General features: G+C 39.2%; 1 protein-coding gene across 1 annotated transcript in view; it reads left to right on the top strand.

Moving 5' to 3' along the window:
- Positions 1 to 23,669, top strand: part of WDFY4 (WDFY family member 4) — a 268,014-nt gene that overhangs the window by 204,928 nt on the left and 39,417 nt on the right. Inside the window, exons 35-37 of the mRNA XM_069067249.1 lie at positions 11,007 to 11,160; positions 16,896 to 16,987; positions 21,575 to 21,787. Of these exons, the coding sequence (XP_068923350.1) occupies positions 11,007 to 11,160; positions 16,896 to 16,987; positions 21,575 to 21,787 (459 nt within the window). The remainder of the gene's footprint in view (positions 1 to 11,006; positions 11,161 to 16,895; positions 16,988 to 21,574; positions 21,788 to 23,669) is intronic.

The raw sequence follows: 23,669 nt of genomic DNA, 5'->3' as shown, positions 1-23,669 counted from the left end.
TTGGCTGCCATTAGTAATAAGAATGCTGACCACAACTGGAAATTAAAGAGCAAAGTCCAGAGAGAAGCAGAGAAAGGGAAAATTCCTCCCTTCCTGTATTCAATACTGCTTCTGAACATCTGTCTCTGTACGTATCCCCTCAGTCCATCCTGAAGCAGACTCAAAAGGCGCCCTCCCTCAGCACGCTCCACTTTAGAGATAATCTGGGAAAAACTTGAAGTTTGTTTGTATTGCTCCATAATGAATCCCCTGAGCTTACCCCAGACTGAATGTCCACTGATAGGCTGATGCAGAAAGCCTTTTCTAATCAGGCTCTAAGCTGTCTTTCTATATTGGTTTTAATTAATCAATCAATCAATATTTGTTAAATTCCTAAAATATGTGGGTTATTATGTTAAGCACTAGGGGTACAAAGAGATAGCAAAAATAGCTCCTTCAAGGAGATTACTTCTAATGGGTGACCCAACATAGATACAAATCAATACATATAAAATATGCTCTTTTAGGGACCAGGAAAGTCATCCTCCAATGTGTGACTGGGTCTTAAAGGAAACTAGGGAGTCTGAAAGGCAGAAATTAGGAGAGAGAGCATTCCAGGCATGAAGCCCAGCCAGAGATGTGAGATGAAATTTCGTGTATACAGAATAAGGAGCAGTGTAAATAGATTATAAAGAACTGGGAGGGAGTAGTATGTAAGAAAATTATAAAGGAAGGAGTCAGAGGGTAAAGAACTTTAAATGCCAAACAGAGGAGTTTATATTTGATCCTTAAGGTAACAGAGAGTCACTGGAGCTTACTGAGTAGGAGGGACATGGTCAGATTTATACTTGATGAAAATCACTTTGGCAGTTATGTGGAGGATGCATCAGAATGGAAAGAGACTTGAGGAATGGAGTCCAATTAGAAGGCTATTACAATAGTTGCCTGGTGCAATATGAAGGCAGGAGTAGGGGTGGAAGGTAAGACAGTGAACGAGGCACTGAACTCATTGAGAAAGGAGGGATAATATCCTGGACAGGATGGGAGGTTAGTAGTTAATGACTACAAGAACCTGGTTTCGGTGATAAATTTGGGTTTCATTAACCTCAAAATAAGAGGTTGTTGAATGAAAACATGGAAGGAGTCTCTGGAAATGGTAGCCAGTGAGCAAAGTGGTATAAAGTAGAACTATATCAGGCACTGGAAAGGGTAGCCAGGGATGCAGTGTCTTTGGAGGGAGCCAGGTCTCCATAAATACTAGCACATGGAAGGAACACGAGAGGAAGTGATATAAGATGAAAGGAAGTGTGTTCATTAATGGAGCAGGAGTTCCAGTGGCCATAGTGGCAAGGACAGACTGATGGGACATTGGGAGGGTAGGGTTGAGGTGGACAAAAAATGGTGTTGTTGTTGTCTATCCTTCATTTTCAAAGAGGACCAGTGACACCAGATGTCTTGACTTGCAACTAAAATGGATTTAAATGAGGAAGAATTGTGCAAAGTCATGAGCCTCACTCTCTTCCTGAGTCATCAAAGTCTCAGTGGACAACTAGGCTTGAGAAGGGGAGTTTTATTTTTTGGCAGTTAGGGTTTAGTATCATTGGGTTGGAGAGACCAATCACAGATTAAGAGTGGGTGGTATATGCTAACCATTAGGAAACAGTATTTATTCAAGGTATCAGTGGATGGGGAGAGGTCGACTGAGGAAGGCAGGAAGGTTCAACATTGATCCTCGAGGTTTCTGAACAGCCTCAACTGCCAGACCTGCTATATTGCTATGTCCTGGAAAGTGTCAAGAAAGCCATGGCAAGTAGAAAGTGGAAGCCACTGTGTCTTAGTTTACTTGGTTCAGTCTAGGCAGTTATGGCCTCTAGAGGCCCAGAAAGGAAGCAGAAAAATGGTACCAGAAGATGGAAATTGTCAAGCTTTTAGAAAAAAACCTGGATTTCTCCCTGCTAGCTAATGTCCTTGGGCTTAAATGTTTCTTTACACTGGACTTTCTAGTCAGTGGATTTAGAGTTTCCATGTACATCCTCACTCTAGCCCATGACAAACATTCAATTTTCATCTCTAAAGATTCAATTATATGGGGGCAGCTAGGTGGCGCAGTGAGTAAGAGTGCCGGCCCTCGAATCAAGAGGACTCTGGATCGGTTCCGACCTCAGATACTTAACACCCACACAAAAATAACTGGCTGCATAACCTTGGGCAAGTGACATCCCCAATTGCTTTTAAAAAAAAAGATTCAATTATATGTGTATTGGTTTAGTTGGTTGTTTGGGGTTTTTTCCCCCCCAATAACTACTAAAAAGTCATAGTCTTCTTATGTTTCCCTTGTTGATGTAAATGAGTGAGTAGGGAAAAGACACAGAGACAAACTAAGCCTGGGGACAATATCAGTGTTTCTTCTCCTTCACCCTGTAGCTGGTTTTCATATGTGGCCAGCAAAGGCCTTTATGGCACAGATGAGTCATCCTTCTGATTCCTGTGCTGCGGCCTCGGCTGCCCTGACACAGATTCTCCAGAATCTTCTGGATCTATAAATATTATTGATATGTGAATTCAAGCCATAACTCTCCCTCATGGGTTGGCCATAAGTTTTAACCAAGTAGATATTGTATATAGGTTCTAATACCAAAATGAGTCTCAAGCATCATCACATCAGGCATAGTTGAAGTCTGTCATCCAGACTCCTTAGAATTTTATCCACATTTTTAACAATTAGTAATAGGTAGCTATGATTTTCAGGAATTTTGCCATTTTTCTGACTTCTTATGGATAGGAATATATTCCACTTTAGCTATATAATTAAATTAAATGGATTAATTTCCACATCAGAAATTCTTTTGACCTGCTACATATTCTTTGCGGTACATCCTTATTATAATAATGAAAATAATAATAGTAGTTAAAATATAGTCTAACTCCAAATTGGCATTTTATTCATGCCCCCTATTTACTATGTTATGAGGGTGTATTTGTTTCATTTAAAAGTTGTTTCTGGAATTAATTCCACAGTATATAATGCTGTTTTTACAGCAAATATACATATATAAGTATGTGTGTATACATATATATGTATATATACACCTATATATGTGTATATATGTATGTATGTACATATATAAAAACATTTCATTCTAGGGACAGCTTTTGTCACTTGTCTATCCCTTGGTCCTCAATAAACTTTCTGATCATTCTAGGAAACATTATGAGTTAAATTCACCTTTTCAAGGAACCCAGATACTCTTCAATAAGTTGCTTTCCAAGCAGCCCCAAAGATATTAATTATATGGCTTTCTAAAGGTGCCTAGCTTTTAAAGGAAGAAGAGATTGAGACCTGAAGGAATCTGCTTTTTCATGCATATAGGATACTCTAAGCCTTGAGGTTATGGCGAGTTGGACTTGTCTTGCACTAGACAAGTAACTTTCCCATTCTGGGTTTTAGTCTTGTCTGTAAGAGGAGGGGGTTGGATTAGATGACCTCTGGAGTCCTTCCCACTTAGGATTCTCTGATCCAATGATTAGAAATCAGGGTTCTCAAAAGCTGATATTTAAATCTTCATTGTCAAGATTGATACCTCAGAAATCAACCAGCTACAAATTAGAGTTTGATTTGTTGTTTTATTGATTGTCTGGTTTATAGAAAGTGATGAAGACCACACCCAAACTGAAACATCCTTTCCAATTGCATCAAAAGTGACTTGTCTAATATCAAACAGGTCCAACTTACCATAACCTCGCGGTTTAGAGTTATTGTCATTATTGTCATGGTTGAACTCGTTGCCACTGCCATGCTCTCCGATGTGCCTCCTTCTGGGAAGTATGTTTGTCAATAATGGGCAGCCACAGTTGACTTACAGGCTCCTGGAATGGCTCTCATGCTTCTGTGGGCAGCCTATCACAAGCTACACATGGCTAATCAGAAAGGACACTATGATACCAACTTGTTGACTTCAGGAATTCTTGACCACACTGTCTGAAAGAATCCAGTCTTGCGACCAGAAGCAAAGCAACCGCTGCCTGTCACTGACTTTGCCCCTGCTCATTCCAGCATGACTCTGTGTTTAATAGGCTAATGCAAATAAAGCACTGTGTTAATTAAGTCACACACCCTGTGAAATCCGTTATTACCAACAGTTGGTAAGGACTTTCTGAACCACCTGAGGCAAGGTTGTGACTAATTTTCTTTCAAACCATATGTTAACTCTAGTGGCGAATAGTTGGGGATGGGTTATGATACTCATAAAATAACAACTAGTTGAAATCAGACACATCATTTTCTGATTGCTTCATTACTGGCTCCACATCTGTGGGACACCTACAGGTTTTGGCATCTCAGAAAGCCAGACTTTCCTCCAAAGAGGTATAGTTGTTAGTGGAAGAGTCCATTGGATCTGTGCCAGATTCCACCATTCATTGGCCAACTGTGATTTGGTCCAACATGGAGCCTTTCTAATTCAGTTTCTCAATCCTGAGAAGACTGAACATCCATCCACCTCATGAATGGAACCAGGTGTTGGGATTAATTTTCCCTGTGGCCAGGGAAAATCATTTGTAACCTAACTGTGAATTCTGGGTGGGGTTGCAGAGAAACAGCATTCCCTTCCTTTCAAGAAGAGAACTTTGTCCAAATACCTTGTTACACAAGGGAGATGATTAAATGAGATAATATGTAAAGTGCTGTAAACCTTAAAGCACTATAGAAATGATGATGATGATGATGAAAACTGGGCATCTAATATAGAATTAAAGAAGAGAGAGATGATTCAAGAAGTCCCAAGATTTACTAGGAAGTCCAACTTTTAAATCTGTTTTCTTTTACGGAATATTTGTTTCAGTGATGGAACCCAGGGATTGTATCTATATAGCCTATACCAAATTGTTTACCATCTCAGAAGAGGGAGGGGAGGGAGGGAGAGAATTTGAAACTGAACATTTTAAAAAATTATTGTTAAAAATTGTTTTTACATGCAATTGGGGAAAAATAAAATATTATTTTAAAAAATAATGAAGCCCAAGGTTTTGTAATAAGTCATATATAGGATCATTTAGAGCTAAAAGATACCTTAGAGCCCAGCCCCTCAACCCTTATATATTATTGATGAGGTAACTGAGGCTGAAAGTAGTTAAGTGACTTCCCCAACATCACAGAACTAGTAGATATTTGAAGTGGCATTAGAACTTAATGATGTCAACATGTCTGGTATACCATCCAGTGATCCACCTAGTTTCCTCTGATTGATTACATGGTAGAATTTAATTCTATTTAATTTAGCAAACATTTACCAAAAACAAACAAAAAACCTTGCTTCATTCTGGGCACTGGACTAGGCACTGAGAATACAAAGACAAAAATGAAACAACCTTGGTTTTAAGGAACTTCCATTCTTTTTTGGAAGTGTGGGGTGAGAAGTACCACATGCACATAAGTAAATGTAGAACACATACAAGGTAAATATGGGGAGGGGGGAGAGCACAAACAAACGTGGAGAATTAGGAAGGGGCATATATACTCCTATGGCTGATGGACACTTGAGCTAAGCCAAGAGACGAAGGTGAGGCCTGAGGACATTCCAGGCGTGGGGGACAAAGACAGGAAGCCTGGAGATGGAATAGGGTGTATGGAGAACAGCAAGAAAGCCATTTTGGCTCAAGCAGAGCATAGGAGGGGGAGTAATGTGAAATGTCTGGAAAGGTAGGTCGGAGCCAGATTGTGAAGGGCCTTAAATGCCAAATGGAAGAGTTTATATTTTGAGAAGGATTTGCTGACTCTTATCTTTATTTGCCAGGGAAAAATTTTTAAAAATACAAAAAAAAAAGAGAAAGAAATGAAAGAAACAATAAAAACCAGGTTTCTGATGAATCTCAAGTAAATTGCTGTCCCCTCCCTCATTGCCTCTGTCTTGTTATTTCTCTAGTCCTTTTCACGGTCCCAAAGCTATTCAGAGACTAGGCTCTATTACTTCCTACTCCCCCATCTCCTCTCCCCCACACCTTATGTCTTCCTCCTCTTCTCACTAAGTCAATTCACACCTTTGTATACTTCTTCTCCTATCCAAAACCATCTCATGTCCAATCTCTCTCTCTCTCTTTCTGTCTCTCTGTCTGTCTCTCTCTCTCTGTCTCACGCTCCCTCTGTCTGTCTCTCTCCATTTCCTTCAAAACTAAACAGTCATAACATTTTGGTAACCTCTTCGAAATCATTTCAGGACATTAAAAATTGACATCTTTTGTTATTATTGTCCTATGTGAACACACACACACACACATACATCCTCCCTTGTAACAAAGAAAAACAGTAAAGTGGAAGCTGTCATTGTATTGTATGTGATATCCTCTCCCAGAATCCTCCACCTCTCTAACAGGAAGAAAGTATTCTACCATGTTATGTAGGACCAAGATTGGACCTTAGAGTTATTTGGATACTGAATGCCTTTCTAGTGTTATTTTGCTTATGTTATTACAGTTGTTATATATGTGGTTCTCCCAGTTCTACCTTTTTGTTTCTGTATCAGTTAATTTGTGTCTTCTCATGTCTCTGAATTGTTCATGCTCATCATCCCTTAGAACACTGTAGTTTTCCATTAAATTCATCTGTCTGTCTGTCTCACTATTTATCTATCTTGCTTTCCTTCTTTCTATGTATCTATCTTTCCATCTATCTTTTTTTCTTTCTATGTATCTATCTTCCTTTCTGTGTATCTTTTTCTATAACTATCTTTCTATGTATCTTTCTATCTTTCTTTCTGCCTTTTTTCTCTATGTCTCTATGTATCTATCTTTTTCTTTCTATGTATCTATCTATATTTTTTTGCCATTCCCCATTATATCAGCACTCACTTTGGTTTTGCCTCTTGTTTTTTTTTTGGCTACACAGAAATGCTACTATGCATATTTCTGTATTTATGAAATCTTTCTTTCCATCTTTGGCCCCCTTAGAGACATGCCTATTAGGTAGATTGCTGCTTCAGTAGATATGAACATTCTAGTGACTTTTCTTACCTCCTTCCAGTTTTGCTTCCAGAAGGGTTAGACCTACCATTGTTATACAAAGTGTGCCTGGCTTCCCATTTATACATTTTGAAAATCACATCCATTTATTAAGATTTAGCTGTGCAGATATTCAAGTATAAATTACATAGCAGAAGGATACTGTGGTTAAATGGGTTGTCTTCCAAGTGAGCAGTGACAAGTGAATTCACTTGTTGTGTAACAATTTTTTCACTTGATAGACTCTTTTTGCATTGATAATAATAATGTTAGCTAATATTTGCACCACCTAAATCAATTTTTGTAATATTGCATGATATAATGGGGATAAAATACCAGATCTAAAGTCAGAAGGCATGCATGCAAATCTGAGCTCTACTTAATGACTCTATGATTTAACTTATATAGTCTGAGTTTCTTCAACTGTAAGATAAAAGTGTTGGATTAGAAAGTCTATAGGGTCACATACACCTCTAAACTGATCATTCTTCATGGAAAAGCTCACATTCTAGAGAACTGATAAAGATGCTTGCTAAAATATAGTTGCCTAGAGATGGGATAGATTTGTCTAAGCTCTCTAGGAAGGAATGATAGATTTTCTTGTCTCTAGTTGTCCATGTGTCCACATACATAAGTAAACTGACTCATGCTCTCTGAACTTCCTGTTGGTTAAATTAAGAATTATTTTGTTTAATTCCTGGCTTTTATTTCTTTCTCAGTGAGGAATCTTGGGAACAGTTTAATATTTGACTAAAGAACATATAAAATTTGAATGTTGATCCAGACCAGTCAATTTGAATAAATAGGAAGCAAACCCAGACAGTATTTTTTTTTAATTTATTGTTATCATTTCCAAGTTGATGCTGGCCCACAAACATAAGTTTAAAGAGCTAAGAGGCAGAAGCGAAATGGAAGATTTAATGCTGAAAGACTTGGTCCAAGTTTTATTCTTCATGAAATTAAGGGTTTACGTGGGGAGGTTTAATTATCTTAAATCTATGAGCTTCTTCTAAGTAGAGGGAGATTTAAGCACTCTGACTATTCAGGAAACTATAAAATCTTGGGACCTTAGAGAAAAATCAGCCACTTCATTTTACATATGAGGAAACTGAGGCCTAGAGAAAAAAAATAACTTAAGGTCAAATTAATAATAATTAGGAGAGCTTGGATTCCAACCCTTGCTTTCTAGACTGAAACAGGTTCAGTCTTTCCTACCTTTGATTAGGTAAGACATTTCCATTTTATCATCATATTTTGCTGCCTTGCTTTGCATCCATCCGTCTCTGTAGATGTGGAAAGTAATTTCTTCAAAAATAATTTCACCAGGCCCCCTGATTTATTCTAATCACATTACAAAGGGAAAGAAACTAGCAGGGGCATACCCTGAGTAACCACCAGAGCTTAGTTGAACCCACAAGCCCAGGGCGTATATAATATCAGCTGCCTTTGGATTGCCAGGTTTTCCTTCCAAGGTTGTTTTTCGTTTCTTTTTGCATTCCAGAAGTGAGAAAACCCATTAATTTTGATACAAATATATGCAAATAAATTTATTAATATAGGAAATAGGAAAATCAGTTATTGCTTCCTTTATAAATAATAAAGGTTTAAGTTTTAAAGATATTACTTTTGCTAAAATACATTAGACAGCTGTGAAAAAAATAACATTTTTCTTTGTGGTAATATCTTTAACTAGATTTGTAGCACTAACAGCATTTTCTATGTATATATTATTTTTATTTAATACAGGTAATCTTTTTATTACCAAATCATATTGTTTCTCAGGAGATTACCATCAGCACTCATAAAAACTGCAAAAAAAAGATGAAAAAGCATCAATCACTAGCGGGCCGCATCCGTGTTGTGCAGATTAAATCCACAAACCCCCTTAATATACTTCAATGAGATACTTGTTAGCTTTTGATTTATTTATAGTTCTTTTTATTTTGTTTTAATTTCAATTTGAATTGGGCTCCAAAGGGCCCTCACCTGATGGCAATCAGAAACAAGATGACCTTGTAAAAACAATGTCTCTCTAACTTAGACTTGGTGGGGATGGCTCACTGGCTTAATCAGGTCTCCCTGTAACCCCTCTTCTGTGAGAGAGACTCAGGAATCTCACTATGGTCTCAAGTTGTAGAAGAAGAAAAAATAGAATCTATTAAACTGAAAACCTGTTTTCCCTTCTCAGTGGAGTCTTTCTATGCAAAGATAGTGATGTTGGTAAAAGGGAATAAATAAGTATTTATATAGTGCCTATAGAACTTACTAGCTGTGTGATCCTGGGCAAGTCACTTAACTCTGTTTGCCTCAGTTTCTTCATCTGTAAAATGAGCTGGAGAAGGAATTGGCAAATCACTCCAGTATCTGTGCCAAGAAAACCCCAAATGGGATCATAGAGAGTCAGATATGAATGAAACAATGGAACAAAACAATTACGTGGTAGGCACCAAGCTAAACACTTTACAAGTATTATCTCATCTGACCCTCACAACCCTTGGAAGTAAGTGCTGTTATTATTCCTACTTTTTTAGAGTTGGACAAAACCTCAGAGGCCATCAAGTTCAAAACCCCCATTTTACAGATGTGGAAACTGAGGCCCAGAGAGAGTTTCCCAAGGTCACATAGGCTGTTAGTGAGAGAGCTAGAATTCAAATACAAGTCCTTTCTAAATGCCACATTCTTTGTTTACTTAGAAGAACTTTGGTTGCTGCTGTTGAATCAGTTTGGTCCCACATGATCCTCATCAGTCCCGGAAACCATAAAGGAATAGGGACTTTCTCTTTACTGGTCATCAGGGCTTTTATGATGCATGGCAAATATGCGGTCAGGGCTGAGAGCATGAGTACATCTGAGGAACAAGAGAGAAGCCTCTATTATCTGCAGAAATTAGATAATGAAATTGGCAGTGAGGGGTCTCACCACTTTGTCCTTGAATTGGAGGGATTCCTTGATGGTTCTTAGAGTCAGGACAGACCCGTTTTTAAATTTTTATTTTTTTTTTATTTTTGGAGGGGGGAAGGGAAGGCAATTGGGGTTAAGTGACTTGCCCAAGGTCACACGGCTAGTGTGTCAAGTATCCGGCCCGGATTTGAACTCAGACCCTTCTGACTCCAGGGCCGGTGCTCTATTCACTGTACCACCTAGCTGCTCCCAGACTAATTTTTCTTAAATAACTCCTGACCCTATATCCTGTCAGGGAATGAAGCCATGTTTAAAAAACAAAAACAAAACAAAACAAAAAAACATTGCTGGTTTGGTCAAAATCATACTGACTTTAAGAGATCTACAGAGTATCTTTGGTCAGCCCTATATTTTCAAACCGCATTAGACACTAGGATTCAGTTGCACCAAAGGCCTTGGAAACTACTGTTTTTTAACCCACTTCTTTTTCTCATCCAGCTAAACTGAGTCCTAATCTAGTTAGCAACCATATCCTAGAATGGAAAAATCCAAGTATTTGAGGAAGTGACTGGTTTAAGAAACAAATTTCAGTCCATTTTTTATGCACCAAAAATTATTAGAGAGACTTCATTCTGTTATTGAAATGCATTTTAATTTGTTTAATCTGCTTGGTGAGGATAATTTTAGATTTAGAACTGGGATGAAGCTTAGAGATCATGCAAACTGACTAATTTTTCAAGTAAGGAAACTGAGGCATCAGAAAGGTAAAGGGACTCGTGCAGGGTCATATAGGTTGAATTTAGCCAAGACTAGAGGCCCCAAATCCTCTCACTGCAAAGCTAAAGTTCTTTCCATTATATCTGATCTTCCACCTCAAAGAAATCATCTTCTGGCTATGGGTCATTTTTCCACTTCCAATATCCATTGTCAAATTGTTGCTTTTTTGTAAATAAAAGATTTATCATTACCATATTTATGTACCATATTACTATAAATATTACCATATTTATTATTACCATATTGCCATCTTATTACCATAACCGCCTCCTGCATTGAGTATAAAACTCTGCATGGCCATGAAGCATCTTGAGATTCCAAATGAACCACCCTCTGTTCTTTTTTCCTGTTTGTAGGGTGGAAGCTTTGACGTGGCCGACAGGATGTTCCACAGTGTGAAAAACACGTGGGAGTCAGCGTCCAGTGAGAACATGAGTGATGTCAGGGAACTGATCCCAGAATTCTTTTACTTGCCTGAATTTTTAACCAACTGCAATGATGTTGAATTTGGTGAGTTGGCAGAAGTCAGTGGGAAACAAAGAGAGTGTGGGCTCTTCCTTTTTCTATGGCACTAACCTATGGAAATTTTTATTAATTTTCAAGTCCCTCCCCAGGGAGTGAATAGCAAGTCAACCTCCCCTTACCTCCCCCCAAAAGGAGACTGTGGCTTGGACTAAACTAGCACTAGGTGGCAGCATAAATATAAAGTCATTTCTCTTTAGTTGTCTGTGATGTCAATGTCTTTGGGTCCCAAGTTTTGCTGATGGTCCTTTGGTGAAAACAGTATCAGTTGGACTTTCTCAGCTGTTTTACCTGCACATCTCTTTTGAACATCAGGAGTAAATTCCTAGAATCTTTACCATAACTTTCCACCTGGGAAAAGATCATCTTTAAAAGCATCAACTTCCTCTGATGCCAGCCCCTCCCCTTTTCCAGAATCATTATGCCACTGCCATTTTGTATATGCCCCCTTACATAGGAGTACAGAACATCATGGGTTGTCACACAGATCACTTACTGTCTGAAACAGAGCACTTTCAAATGCTAGCATAGTACTATTTGGTGCAACAGCAGCCCTTCTTGCTCCACAGAGGTCAGCTATGACCTCCAATGCCCCAGCAACTACATTGAAGGGACCTGCAAATTGGCATCAGTCTTGAGAACACTCATTCCTGTGTGGGAGTCTTCCAGTGTGGATAAGTGGAGATCACTGTTAATGACCAAGGAAATATATACACCCCAAGTTATGGCACCTTCATTGACACAGAATGTTTACTCAGTGATGTTATAAAGAGTCAAGTCACAGTGAACTCCACCAACACAGTCTTTGATGCAAAATGTCTGAGTGGTACCGGATTTGATGATGCGGTTGTATAGTCAGACATGAAGCATTGGCCTTTCATGGTGGTGGATGATGCAGCGAGGTCTAAGGTTCAAGTGGAGTACAAAAGGGAGACCAAAAATTTCTATCCAGAAGTATCTTCTAGGGCCTTGACCAATATGAAAGAAATTGCTGAAGCTTACATTGGGAAGACAGTCACAAATGCCATCATCACATACTAACATACTTCGATGATTCCCAGCATCAGGCCACCAAAGATGCTGGAACCATCATTGGTCTCAGTGTGCTCTGGATCATCAATGAGCCAACTGCTGTTGCTATTGCTTCTGGATTAGACAAAAAAGCTTTGTTCTGAGAGAAATGTGTTGAATTTTGATCTTGGAGATAGTACTTTTGATGCCTCCATTCTTACCATTGAAGGCAGAGTATCTGAAGTCAAGTCCACATCTAGGGATACCCACTTGGGTGAGAAGGATTTTGATAACTGCATAGTCAACCGTTTCATTGCTGACTTCAAGTGAAAGCATAAGAAGGAATGAGTGAGAGCAAGAGGGCTGCCCACCATCTGCACCCCACTTGTGAACAGGCAGAGTACCCTCTCTTCCAGTGCCCAGGCCAATATTGAAATTGACTCCCTCTACTGACTTCTATACTTCTATCACCTGTGCCCTTTTTAAAGAGCTGGATAGTGATGTCTTCAGTAGCACATTGGATCTCATGGAAAAGGCCCTAAGAAATGCCAAATTAGATAAACCACAGTCATGGCATCATCTTGGTGAGTGGTTCCATTTGGATCCCCCAAACCCAGAAGCTTCTATGGGACTTCCTCAGTGGTTTGGAGATTCACATCAGTCCTGATGAGACTGTTGCCTATGTAGCTGTCCAGGCTACCATCTAATCTGGAGACAAATCTGAGAATGTACAGGACTTGTTGCTGTTGGACATCATTCCTCTTTCCCTTGAAATTGAAACTTCTGGTGGAGCTATGACTATTCCAATAAAATGCAATACCACCATCCCCACAAAACAGACGTAGACCTTTACTGCCTACTCTAACAACCAGAATGGGGTGTTTATTCAGGTTTATGAAGGGGAGAGAGCAGTGACAAAGGATAATAACTGGTTCGACATGTTTGAACTCTGAAGAATTCTCACTTTATCTAGGGGTGTCCCTCAGATTGAAGTAACATTTGGTGCAAATGGTATCCTCAATGATTCTGCTATGAATAAGAACAGGCAAGGAGAAGATCACCATCACCAATGACAAAGGTTGTCTGAGCAACGATGACATTGAGTGTATATTCCAGGAGGCTGAGAAGTAGAAGATTAAGATGAGAAGCAGAGAGGCAAGGTGTCTTCCAAGAATTCTCTTGCTTTCAACATGAAGACTGCCATAGAGGATGAGAAATCCCAAGGCAAAATTGTTGATGAAGACAAAAAGAAAATCCCTGATAAATGTAATGAAATAACCAACCAGCTGGGTAAGAACCAGATTGCTGAGAAGAAAGAATTTGAGCATCAGTAGAAAGATTGGAGAAGGTTCTTCAATCCCATCATTCCTAAGCTGTACCAGAATATAGGGAGCAAGCCAGGAAGCATGCCTAGGGGGTTCCCAGGATGTGGAACAGCCCCATCTTTCAGAACCACCATTGAGGAAGTTGATTAAACATGCATCCAAAGAAAGAGCATTCCACAGAGCTTTCAAAAAATTGAAGAACTAATTTGTAGCCAAGGCAGTAGCAGTTTAAAAGTAATATTTAAAGGGGAAGCTAGTTGGTGCAGTAGATAGAGCATTGGTTCTGGAGTCAAGGGGGCATGAGTTCATATTCAGCCTCAGACAATAGCTGTGTGAGCTTGGGCAAGTCACTTAACCCCAATTGCCTCATTAAAAAAGTAACATTTAAACTACTGTGCAAATCTGGGCATTCTGAAGACTTCAATGTGTATGGAGGGAGAGAAATGAATAACACTGTACTTTTGTCAGTACTGTAAACAAATGGAAATGCAATGCTTGTCCTGGAGAAAAAAATCTATTTAAAATTGGCACCAAAACAAATAGTAGCATGGTATCATAAGATTTCAAGATGGAAGGGACATTAAAGTCATGGGATCATAGAATTAAAGTGAAGAAGGTACTTGGGAGATAATGTCGTCCAAATTCTTCATTACACAGATCAAAAAACTGAGGCCCAAAGAAAGTCACTGACTTGCAAGGTCACCCAGGTGACCTTGTCCCTATTAACCTAGCCCTAACCTTGCTGGAGGTAGGATTTGAACCCAGGGTGTCTAACCCCAAATCCAGTGCTATTTCCACTATTCCATCCCTTACTATGGGAAGCATCAAAGGAAGTTCAGACAGACTAAAGTAGAAGCAGAAAAGGAAACCTTGATCTGGGCTGCAGCACTTTTATTTTCCTTAACAAGAGTCTTAGCTTCCCTTATTAAAAGAAACATCTTATTGAGCAAGGCTTTGCTATTTGCATTATTTATACCCTCAGACTACCCTCAAGCCTAGGAAATCAGATTCGAGTAAGAGGATTAATTGTCAGTTAGGTAGGGAGGATAGTGCCTTTTAAGAATCCTCAGAATCTTAAGGATACAGTCTCCTACTTTAAGGCATAAAGGAGTTGACTGATATAGCATCAAAGTCACTCTTTTGTCTCGTATCCAAAGGCTTCCACAGTATATTTGTCATTGACTCTTTCAGTCTGACTGTTCAAGCTTCCATTCTCCATTCCCATCAAATTGGCCTACTAACATCTCCCATGTGACTCTCCATTCTTGTCCCCATGCCTTCCCCTCTTCTCATATGTGGACTGTGTTCCTACATCACCTCTCCCTCATAGAATTCCCAGCTTCCTCCAAAGCATCACTCAGGTGCCACCTCCTTTACAAGGCTTTCCTGGTGCCCCCAGTTGTCATCACTCTCTCCACCTTGAAAGTGCTTTCTATTACTTGGTATATATATAAGCCATGCTTATTTGTGTATATGTTATATCAGAAAAATAGGGTCAAGATGGTTTCATTTCTTGTCTTTATATCTCCAATACTTGCCATGGTGCCTTGCATATGGAATAGGTGTTTAGCAAATTTTCATTGAAAAATAATTAATAATTCATCCTTGTACTTCAAAATTGACAATGGGCTTTCTTTATAACTACCCTGGGATTTAGAATGAAAATACTACCTTCATTTTACAAGTGGGGAAACTGAGACTCAGAGGTTTTGCTTACACATTTAATAACTGTAGAAGGTAGAATTCAAAGCTGGGTCTCTTGAATCCACACCCATCACTCTACCCTATATAAAATCCATTATGTTTTCTTCGACTTTCCACCCAACTCATCCTGCTGTGTTATCATGGAACCATTAAAGAGCCACCAATTTTAATCTCAGTAGAAAATTACTAATAAACTTGTCACACTTAGAAAGTGCTTTGGGATCCTGGAAAATGAAAGGAGTTGTGCATTCTCAAGACTGCCTTTATTGTTCCTATTATAATTATGTCTTTAATTTATTTTTAATATATACTCAATTTCAAAGCTTTACGGAACAGACCAAAAAATGTAACCTTAAAAGAAATGAGCAACCAGAAGTTATCTGTAAAATGGGATTGATGGTAATAATGATGGCACCTATCTTACAGGGTTGTTGTGAGAATCAAATAAGAGTTTGTATACTTATATAGTATATGTGTATGTATTATATATTATATATGTGTGTGTGCTATTTTAGACCTTTAAAACTTATGTATTTGTGAACTATTATTTATATATTTTTTTCATTAGTAGTAGTTGCCATCAACATGTCATTATCCTTGTCCTCTTTTGGGCCTGTCTTTCCTGTGGAAATCATTTTACATCCTTGGTGCATAATGTTCAACCCTCAGTCTTCACCCACTTCTCTCAAAATTCATGGTTTTTGTTGACAGAAGAATGAATCCATTTTTACCCTTCTCACCAAATAGCTAAGATCTTTCTCTAACCCTCCCCCTTATCATTGCCAAGCCTCTGTAAGAAGCTTTTCTAGGAACCGTTTTAATTCCTTGAACTTTAAGAACTCAGCCTCACCTATACATTGCCATGAGGCATCAGGAGTTTAGTGAAAGTTATTTTTGTTTTAAAGTACTGTGTATGTGTGTGCATATATGTGTATATGTATATATGTGTGTATGTATGTATAGTTTCCATCTCACAATAGGAGTTTAATTGTTATGGCTATGGATAGCAATTTTATATAACTCTAAAGAGTGTATTACACAGAGGATTGATGTATGGACTAGACTTGTGATTTCTTTTTCTTTTTTTTAATTAAACTTAAAAAAAATTAACAAACATTTATTTTTGTTCCTCTCGCCCCTACTCCCCACATATATCAAGAAAACAAAAACAAAAAGAAAACTTTGTGGAAAGTATTCACAGTCAAGCACATTGGCCACATCCAGAAATGCGTGTCTTAGTACACCTTTTTAGTACCTCACCTTTCTATCAGGAGATGGGCAGCATTCTTGATCTCCTGACCTTTGAAGTCATATTTGAGTTCACTGATATAAGGAGCTCTTGGGGGAGGGGTTGGTGGTGGGAGGAAACATCCTCTAAGAAAGCAGATTATTACTTTCTCTATAATTTATAGCTTTGGAGTGCTTCCTACCCTATTGAGAGGTTATGTGACTTGCTCAGATTATCAACTCCAGTTTGTGGTAGAGTTGGGACTTGAAGGCAGATTTTACCTGGTCTGAAAACCAGTTCTCAAGCTACTATACCAACTTTTCTCTCATTAGGCTCCTGTTAGATGTTTGACGAATGAATGAAACTAGAAAATAGCAGAATTCTTTCTCAATATCCTTTATGCTCAAATTAATTCAGATCTTAATTAAGTGATTTCTACCTTTAAACTTTTGCAGGCTGCATGCAGGATGGAACTATCCTAGATGATGTTCTTCTCCCACCATGGGCTGAAGGAGACCCTCAAAAATTCATCAGCTTACACAGGCAGGTGAGTATTCACTTGAAAGCAATTTTTCCATCCTCTGTCTTTCCATCTGCATTGTTTAATTTAGAATTAACGCCATATAATCATTGAAGCCAGGCTTTTTCTATCAAAATCAAGTTTTAACCTGAATCCTCAAAGAGGTTTCCAAGTAAAATAGATTTAAAAAATAATATATTTTATAGGCTCTTATATGTCTTAGAGATGGAGATAAGGACTTGACCCTGAACATTCTCGGAGGGGAAAGAGATAGGTTACTTTTTAAAATGATCAGGAAAAGACTATTAGGGTAGAGCCTGAAAATTCCAAACCAACCTTACAATGCTTTTTTTGTGAGAGTGAAGCAGGGGTAAATAAGCCCCTTGGGTTCAGTTTCTCTCCCTGGTGATCCTGCCATAGAAAGGGGCACTTGGGAAATTACTCGAAACCATGAAGGAGTCTGATCATCTTCTCCAGGAGCTGATAAGGATGACAGGTCCTTGGGTAGCCCTGGGAAAAGTCTGTTGCTATAAACATCTTGAAGTTGCAAGGCCTAACACTTGCTGTTGGCATGAGCGCATCTCTCTTCTCAGAACAGAAGGTAATTATAGCAGGAAAGCCCCACCGTCTCATTGCCCAAGTCTTTGGTACATGGTTCTACGTGACATTTTCAAACATCCAGTCACACATTAGGCTGCCTATTTATTAGACTGGGTTTAAGGCCAATCCCTTTAGCTTCCTGGATTGGGGACAACAAACAGCACGGAGCTTTTGCTACTTGTCTAACCTTGTACAGTAATTACACCTTTGGATAGGATTACTTGGACCAGCTGGGCTGGGCTTTACAAATCTGCCCTGTGAGCTAAACCATTATCCCAATGCCTGTAAGCCAACTGGTTCCAGACCTGAAATAGGTGCCATTGTATCTCTTGGCAGGGTGGACACAAGGAAAAATGTGGAATAAAAGTTAGTCTTCAGCTCCCTCCTCCTTATCCCTAGGTAGTCAGAACCCCCCAATGGCATCAACTGACTGACCCATGGGAGTGCTTGGGAGACAGTATAATACAGTGGAAATACCCTGACTTATTATTATAACTGCTGTTATAACTGTTGTGACCTTTGACACATTATCTAACCTCTCTGGGCCTTGGCTTCTTCAGACTTTTTAAGTGACTTAGATGACTAGATGTCTCTTCCAGGTCTATATTTACATTATTCCTACCCGTCATTTCCTTAGATTCTCCCCTTCCATCAGCGTATCTTGTGCCCCATTCCTATCTGGTCTTGGCAAGCCTGGGAAGTGGAGGGGTTTTTCTGAGTCACACCAACTGGACTTTTCCCCAAATGGGTGTCTCTGAAATGAAATGGAAGAAAGGTGCTGATTTCCGTACTTTCATCATCTCTGTTGCCCACCACAGTTATTTTAGGAATATGAATAAATGGTAATATGAGCAATTCTAAATGATTTTCATTTGGCCCATTTTAGCACCTATAATAAATGTTTAATTACTGCCGTTTGACTGACTGACTAACCCATGTTAGAACCCTACCTCCACACTCATTGGAAATGTCCATTTTCCCATAGCTCATTGTGTTTGTCTACTTGTTTTCAACTATGTCCTACTCTTTGTGACCCTATTTTGGGTTTTCTTGGCAAAGATACTGGAGTGGTTTGCCATTTCCTTCCCCAGTTCATTTTACAGATGAGGAAGCTGAGGCAAACAGGATTAAGTAACTTGCCCAGGGTAGCCCACACAGCTACTAAGTGTCTGAGGCCAGATTTGAATCAGGAAGATGAATCTTCCTGACCCCAGTCCTGGCACTGTATCTACTGTGCCACTGTTCCATAGCAGATGAGGCTAGATGTCAGCAGTGGGAGATGTTCTCACGTACGCATCAAGAGATGGGCCTTATGACATCCTGGAAATCTGTCCAAGATGCCTAATTTCTAGCATTTGCGTACCTTCATTATGGAAATCTGTTTCTTTTTTAATATTGGCACATTTTATATATAAGAATTATAAAAGAATGTCATGTTTCTCTTCGTAGAGATAACAAATAGCGTGTAATTGTTACATAGCTGACTTTGGAGTCAGGAAGATTTGAGTCTAAATTTTGTCTTTGACACCTACTAATTCTGTGACCTTGGTCAAGTCACTTCTCTGAACCCCAGGCAACACTCTAAGCTGATAAGTTCCCTTTGCTCATCTGTATCAGTGGAGGGAGTTTCAATCATGAGAGCTCCTTTTATGGATGAAACTACATGAGTGGGTATCTCTTCCCAGCTCCTGTTTGAAAACAACAACAATACGTGTTTCTGCAGTGTCACACTTGGGGCATGTGAGGGAAAGGCAGTCGAAATAAAGCCAAGTCCTTCCATTGTTTCTTTTGTCTGTCTCCTGCTAATTTACAGGAATAGGAATAGCCAGTGAAATTTTAATGAGGGAAACATTCACAATTGTAAGAAGCCAAAATGGGCTTTAGAACCAGTGCTGGCCCCCCTGGCCACGTAACAGCATCCCTAAGATCGCTCTTGGTCATTGCAGAGTAAGTGGGGGAGGGCATCACTCCTACTTCTGCATCCCTGCGTATAACCTCTTCTATCCAGATTTGCATAGCCGCCATGATGGTTCAGGTGCTCAAGGATCACCTCTAGTCTAGATTATTACCATGGCCTCCCTGCTCCAAGTCACTCCCTATTCCAGTCCTTCCTCCACTCTGCCAAAGAGTTCTTCCTTAAGTGAAGGTTACTTTGCTTTCTGCATTCTGTGAGCCAACCAAACTAGCCTTCTCTGTGCTCCTTACACACAACACTCCATATGCCATCTCTGAGCCTTTGCATTAGCTGAGGCCCCTGTCTGGAATATACTGCTCCTTCACCACTTCATAGGATCCCTTTCTCCTTGTAAGACTCAGCTCAAGACCACCTTCTTCATCTAAAAATTGTGAATGATAGGAGCACCTCCTTCACAGAGTTGTAGTGAGGACTGGCATGTTTACCTAAGTAAAATGTTTTGAAAACCATAAAGCACTATGTAAATGTTGACTTATTACCAGGCACTATGGAGGCACCGGGGATGAAAAAACAATGAATAAAATAACCCCTACTCATAAGAAGCTTGTTCTAAGGACATAAATAAATGTCGTTTGATGCTCACAATGACTCTGTGAAGTAGGGACTATTATTATCCTCAATTTATCGATGAAGAAATTAGATCTGAGTAAGGTTAAGTAACTTGCCAAAGGTCATGCAGCTAGTAAATATATCAAACAGGATTCCAACTAAAATTATCTTGATTCAAGTCCAACATTCTATCCACTGGGGTACATGTCTGCTTAAATAGTAGGTGCTTAATAAATGTTTATTGATCAACTGACATCCCCCCTACCCTCCTCAGTCCCATCATCAAAGCCCAAGGGCCTCTTGAGAAGTTACCTCTTTTCTAGGAAGGATTTGGCTCTGATTCCCACACCCTAGACCACCCTTCAGAATCTTTAAAACCAAAAGCCCAGGACTTCTCATGGTGAACATCAATGCTGTCTCTAGCAGAGTAAGTTGAGAGAAGAGGAAGTAAATGCACAAGCTTCCCTAACTCAAACTTTCTAAGTGAGGTGTGATTTACAAATGAGCATTGATGGGCTCCCTGTGATTTTCTTCCTCCTGAAATGGAATGGAAGTAAAGGATGTGCCAAAAAGAATGCCAAGCAGCTCTCCCCAGATTCCTGTGTGCCTCAGTTAAAGAACCTCATGACATTAAGACTAATTCATGTTGTCCAACCTTAGGTACCCCTATGGATGTGGAAATGGGTCATGGCTTGAAGGCTACCCCCCCATTATATCTGCTGAAGGCATCTCAGTGACTCCCATGAACCCGGAACCATCTCCCTTTGGGCTGCTCCTTAACTCTTCTTGCAGCCACCATTTTTTTTCCAAGGCCCCCAACTTCAGGTCAGAGGTCCAAGCCTCCCTTATGCAGACAAATTCTCACCCTGACTTTGTAATGATTATTTTATAAAGAAGATGAAGCATAGAGGGGATAAGGCAACCACTCATGTGCTGGATTTTGCTGGATGCCAGGAATTGAAGAATTTCATCTACAATTATTATGTTAGTCTGTTTGGCTTCCCATCCTGGACAGAGGTGCAATCCCTCATCTGTATTACCCTGTGATGTATGTATGTACTCTGAGTGACCAAAGCAAACACACTCCAATATGTAAGATCATGGGATGATAAAAGTAGAACCAGAAGAGACTTTACAGATAGTCAAGTACAACCCTTCATTTTAAGATGAGGAAATGTCAGACCATAGAAGTAAATTAACTTTTCCAAGGTTACACAGTTGGCAGAGCTGGATCTGAATCCAAGTCCTGTCTCTTTCCACTGAACTGTGTCACATATGATATATTTGTAATGAAAATAGAAAGTCTTTGGACCAATTACTTAACCTCTCCCAGCCCTATCTGCAAATGGAGGGGGTTAGAGCAGGTAGCCCCTTGAGGTCCTGTCTACCTCTAGATCAACAATCCCAGGATCTTACAAATGCATCAGGAAATCCTGAACAAATAACCAGATCTGCATTATGCTCATGATTACCCTAAATCTTGATTTCAGGCTCTGGAAAGTGACTTTGTTAGTGCCAACCTGCATCACTGGATAGACTTGATTTTTGGGTATAAGCAACATGGACCAGCTGCAGTAGAGGCTGTTAATACCTTCCACCCATACTTCTATGGAGACAAGATGGACCTTCATACTATCACTGATCCCCTCATTAAGAGTACCATCCTGGGATTTGTCAGTAACTTTGGGCAGATACCTAAACAGGTAGAGTATGTATTTTGTTTTGCTTTCTTAAATGAGCACATTTGTATCAAGAACTTAGCATGAGATTTCCTCGGAGGTTAAGAAAACTGGATAATGTAATACTGTGACCTGAGCAAGGGAGAAGACATTGGAATGTGGAATCTTCTGGGGCCACAAATGTCAGAAAAAAGTAGGAGGAAGACAGTATATCTCAGTACTGCCTTTGGATGTTCTGCTGCAGTTTCAGGCATTCTCTGTTTCTATCATGCTTCACATCAAGGAAGGGTATATTTACTCGCTTATCGGATCTAATCTGTATATAACATAAGCAAGCACTTATTCAGTCCAGTCCTACTTATACACCCTAGATAGAGATCCTTCTCAAAAATGTTCTATTTCCCATAAACAGAATCTCGGGAATGTAAAACAAATCAGGTAAGCCATATTAGTTTGAAACATAAGCCCAGAGATAAGTTGCATGGATTCTATTGATAAATGCTCCTCCCAAATCCATTTTAGTAGAAGTTTAATGGCGAAACTAGTGTTTCCCCGTTAAACTTCATCTATGTATTTTGTGGGGAGAATTTAGGGGAAATAGAAGCAGCATTAAGAAATAAGGCCTGAGCCAATATAAATCAGATTTTGTGTGCTAAATGAAATTTGTGGTCTTAATGATTTAAAAAAATTTTTATTTCAGTTCTACTTAGAGTAGAAAAACAATTTATTTAAAAATAATATTAAATCATCATTACTACTGGTTTTATTGATTAGGAACTGAGCTATATTAAAGGCTATTGATTTGGAGATTGTGTTGGTTGACTTCTTCTAGTATTCTCATCTAGGGCAGTGGTCAAGTGGTGAAGAAAAGGAGACAGATGCCAGAGATATTGTGGAATCGGAATTAATAAGTCTTGGTAACTAGTTGACTATGGGAGATGAAGAATAGAGAAAACTCCAGGGTTGTAACATGAACATAACAGCACATTCTCAAAAGCTATGCAAGTATAAGCAAAGCTTTGGTAGCCCTTACAACTGGAAAGGTTTTGAGTATAGGCCTGGCAGCAGACTGGGTTTCTGTTCATTCATTCATTCATTCATTCATTCATTCATTCATTCATTCATTCACTCATTCATTCATTCAACATTGATGTCATTAGTCCTCTTCAAGAATGAAGGATGAACAACAAGAGCCTATTCTGGGAAAACAAAGACAAAACTGAAACAGACCTTGCCATCAAACATCTTACATTCAACTTGGAGAAGATAACATGTACCCAGATAAGTAAATAAAATATACATACCTACATATATATACACGTGTATGTATGTATGTGTAGATAAATATATATATATGAAAAAGTAAATATAGATAATTTGGAGGCACTAGCAAATGAGAAGATAAGGATAGGCCTCACATAAGCAGTAGCACTTGAGCTGAAATTGAAAAGAAACTTTGAAGTGGAAGGGAAAGAGGAAAGGAGAAGGAGTGTTCTAGGGGTGGCTAGGTGGCTCAGTGAGTAGAGCACCAACCCTGGAGTCAGGAGGACCTGAGTTCAAATCCGGCCTCAGACACAACACAAAAAACTAGCCATGTGACTTTGGGCAAGTCACTTAACCCCAATTGCACTTCCCTCCCCCCTCCAAAAAAAAGAATAAAGAAATAAAAATAGATTTTTAGAAAAGGAGTGTTCCAGTCATGGGGAACATTCTGAGCAAACATCGGAAGACAAGAACTGGGCTGCCATGGATAGGTATCAGCAGTTAGAGACTTTGATTGGAATGTAATCAGGAAGAACAATGGACAGTGGGCCTCAACAAATAGGATGGCTCCAGATTGGGAAGCATTTTCAATATTAAACAGCAATTTCCTGTCAGACCTGTGTTTCAGAAATATCTGGTTGAC

This window comes from Petaurus breviceps, unplaced genomic scaffold, assembly GCF_028583685.1.
Source record: "Petaurus breviceps papuanus isolate PSGF00001 unplaced genomic scaffold, PetGlider_PUasm1.0 90740, whole genome shotgun sequence".
In the NCBI taxonomy this organism is placed as follows: Eukaryota; Metazoa; Chordata; class Mammalia; order Diprotodontia; family Petauridae; genus Petaurus; species Petaurus breviceps.
This window is presented reverse-complemented; position numbering and strand designations above follow the sequence as displayed.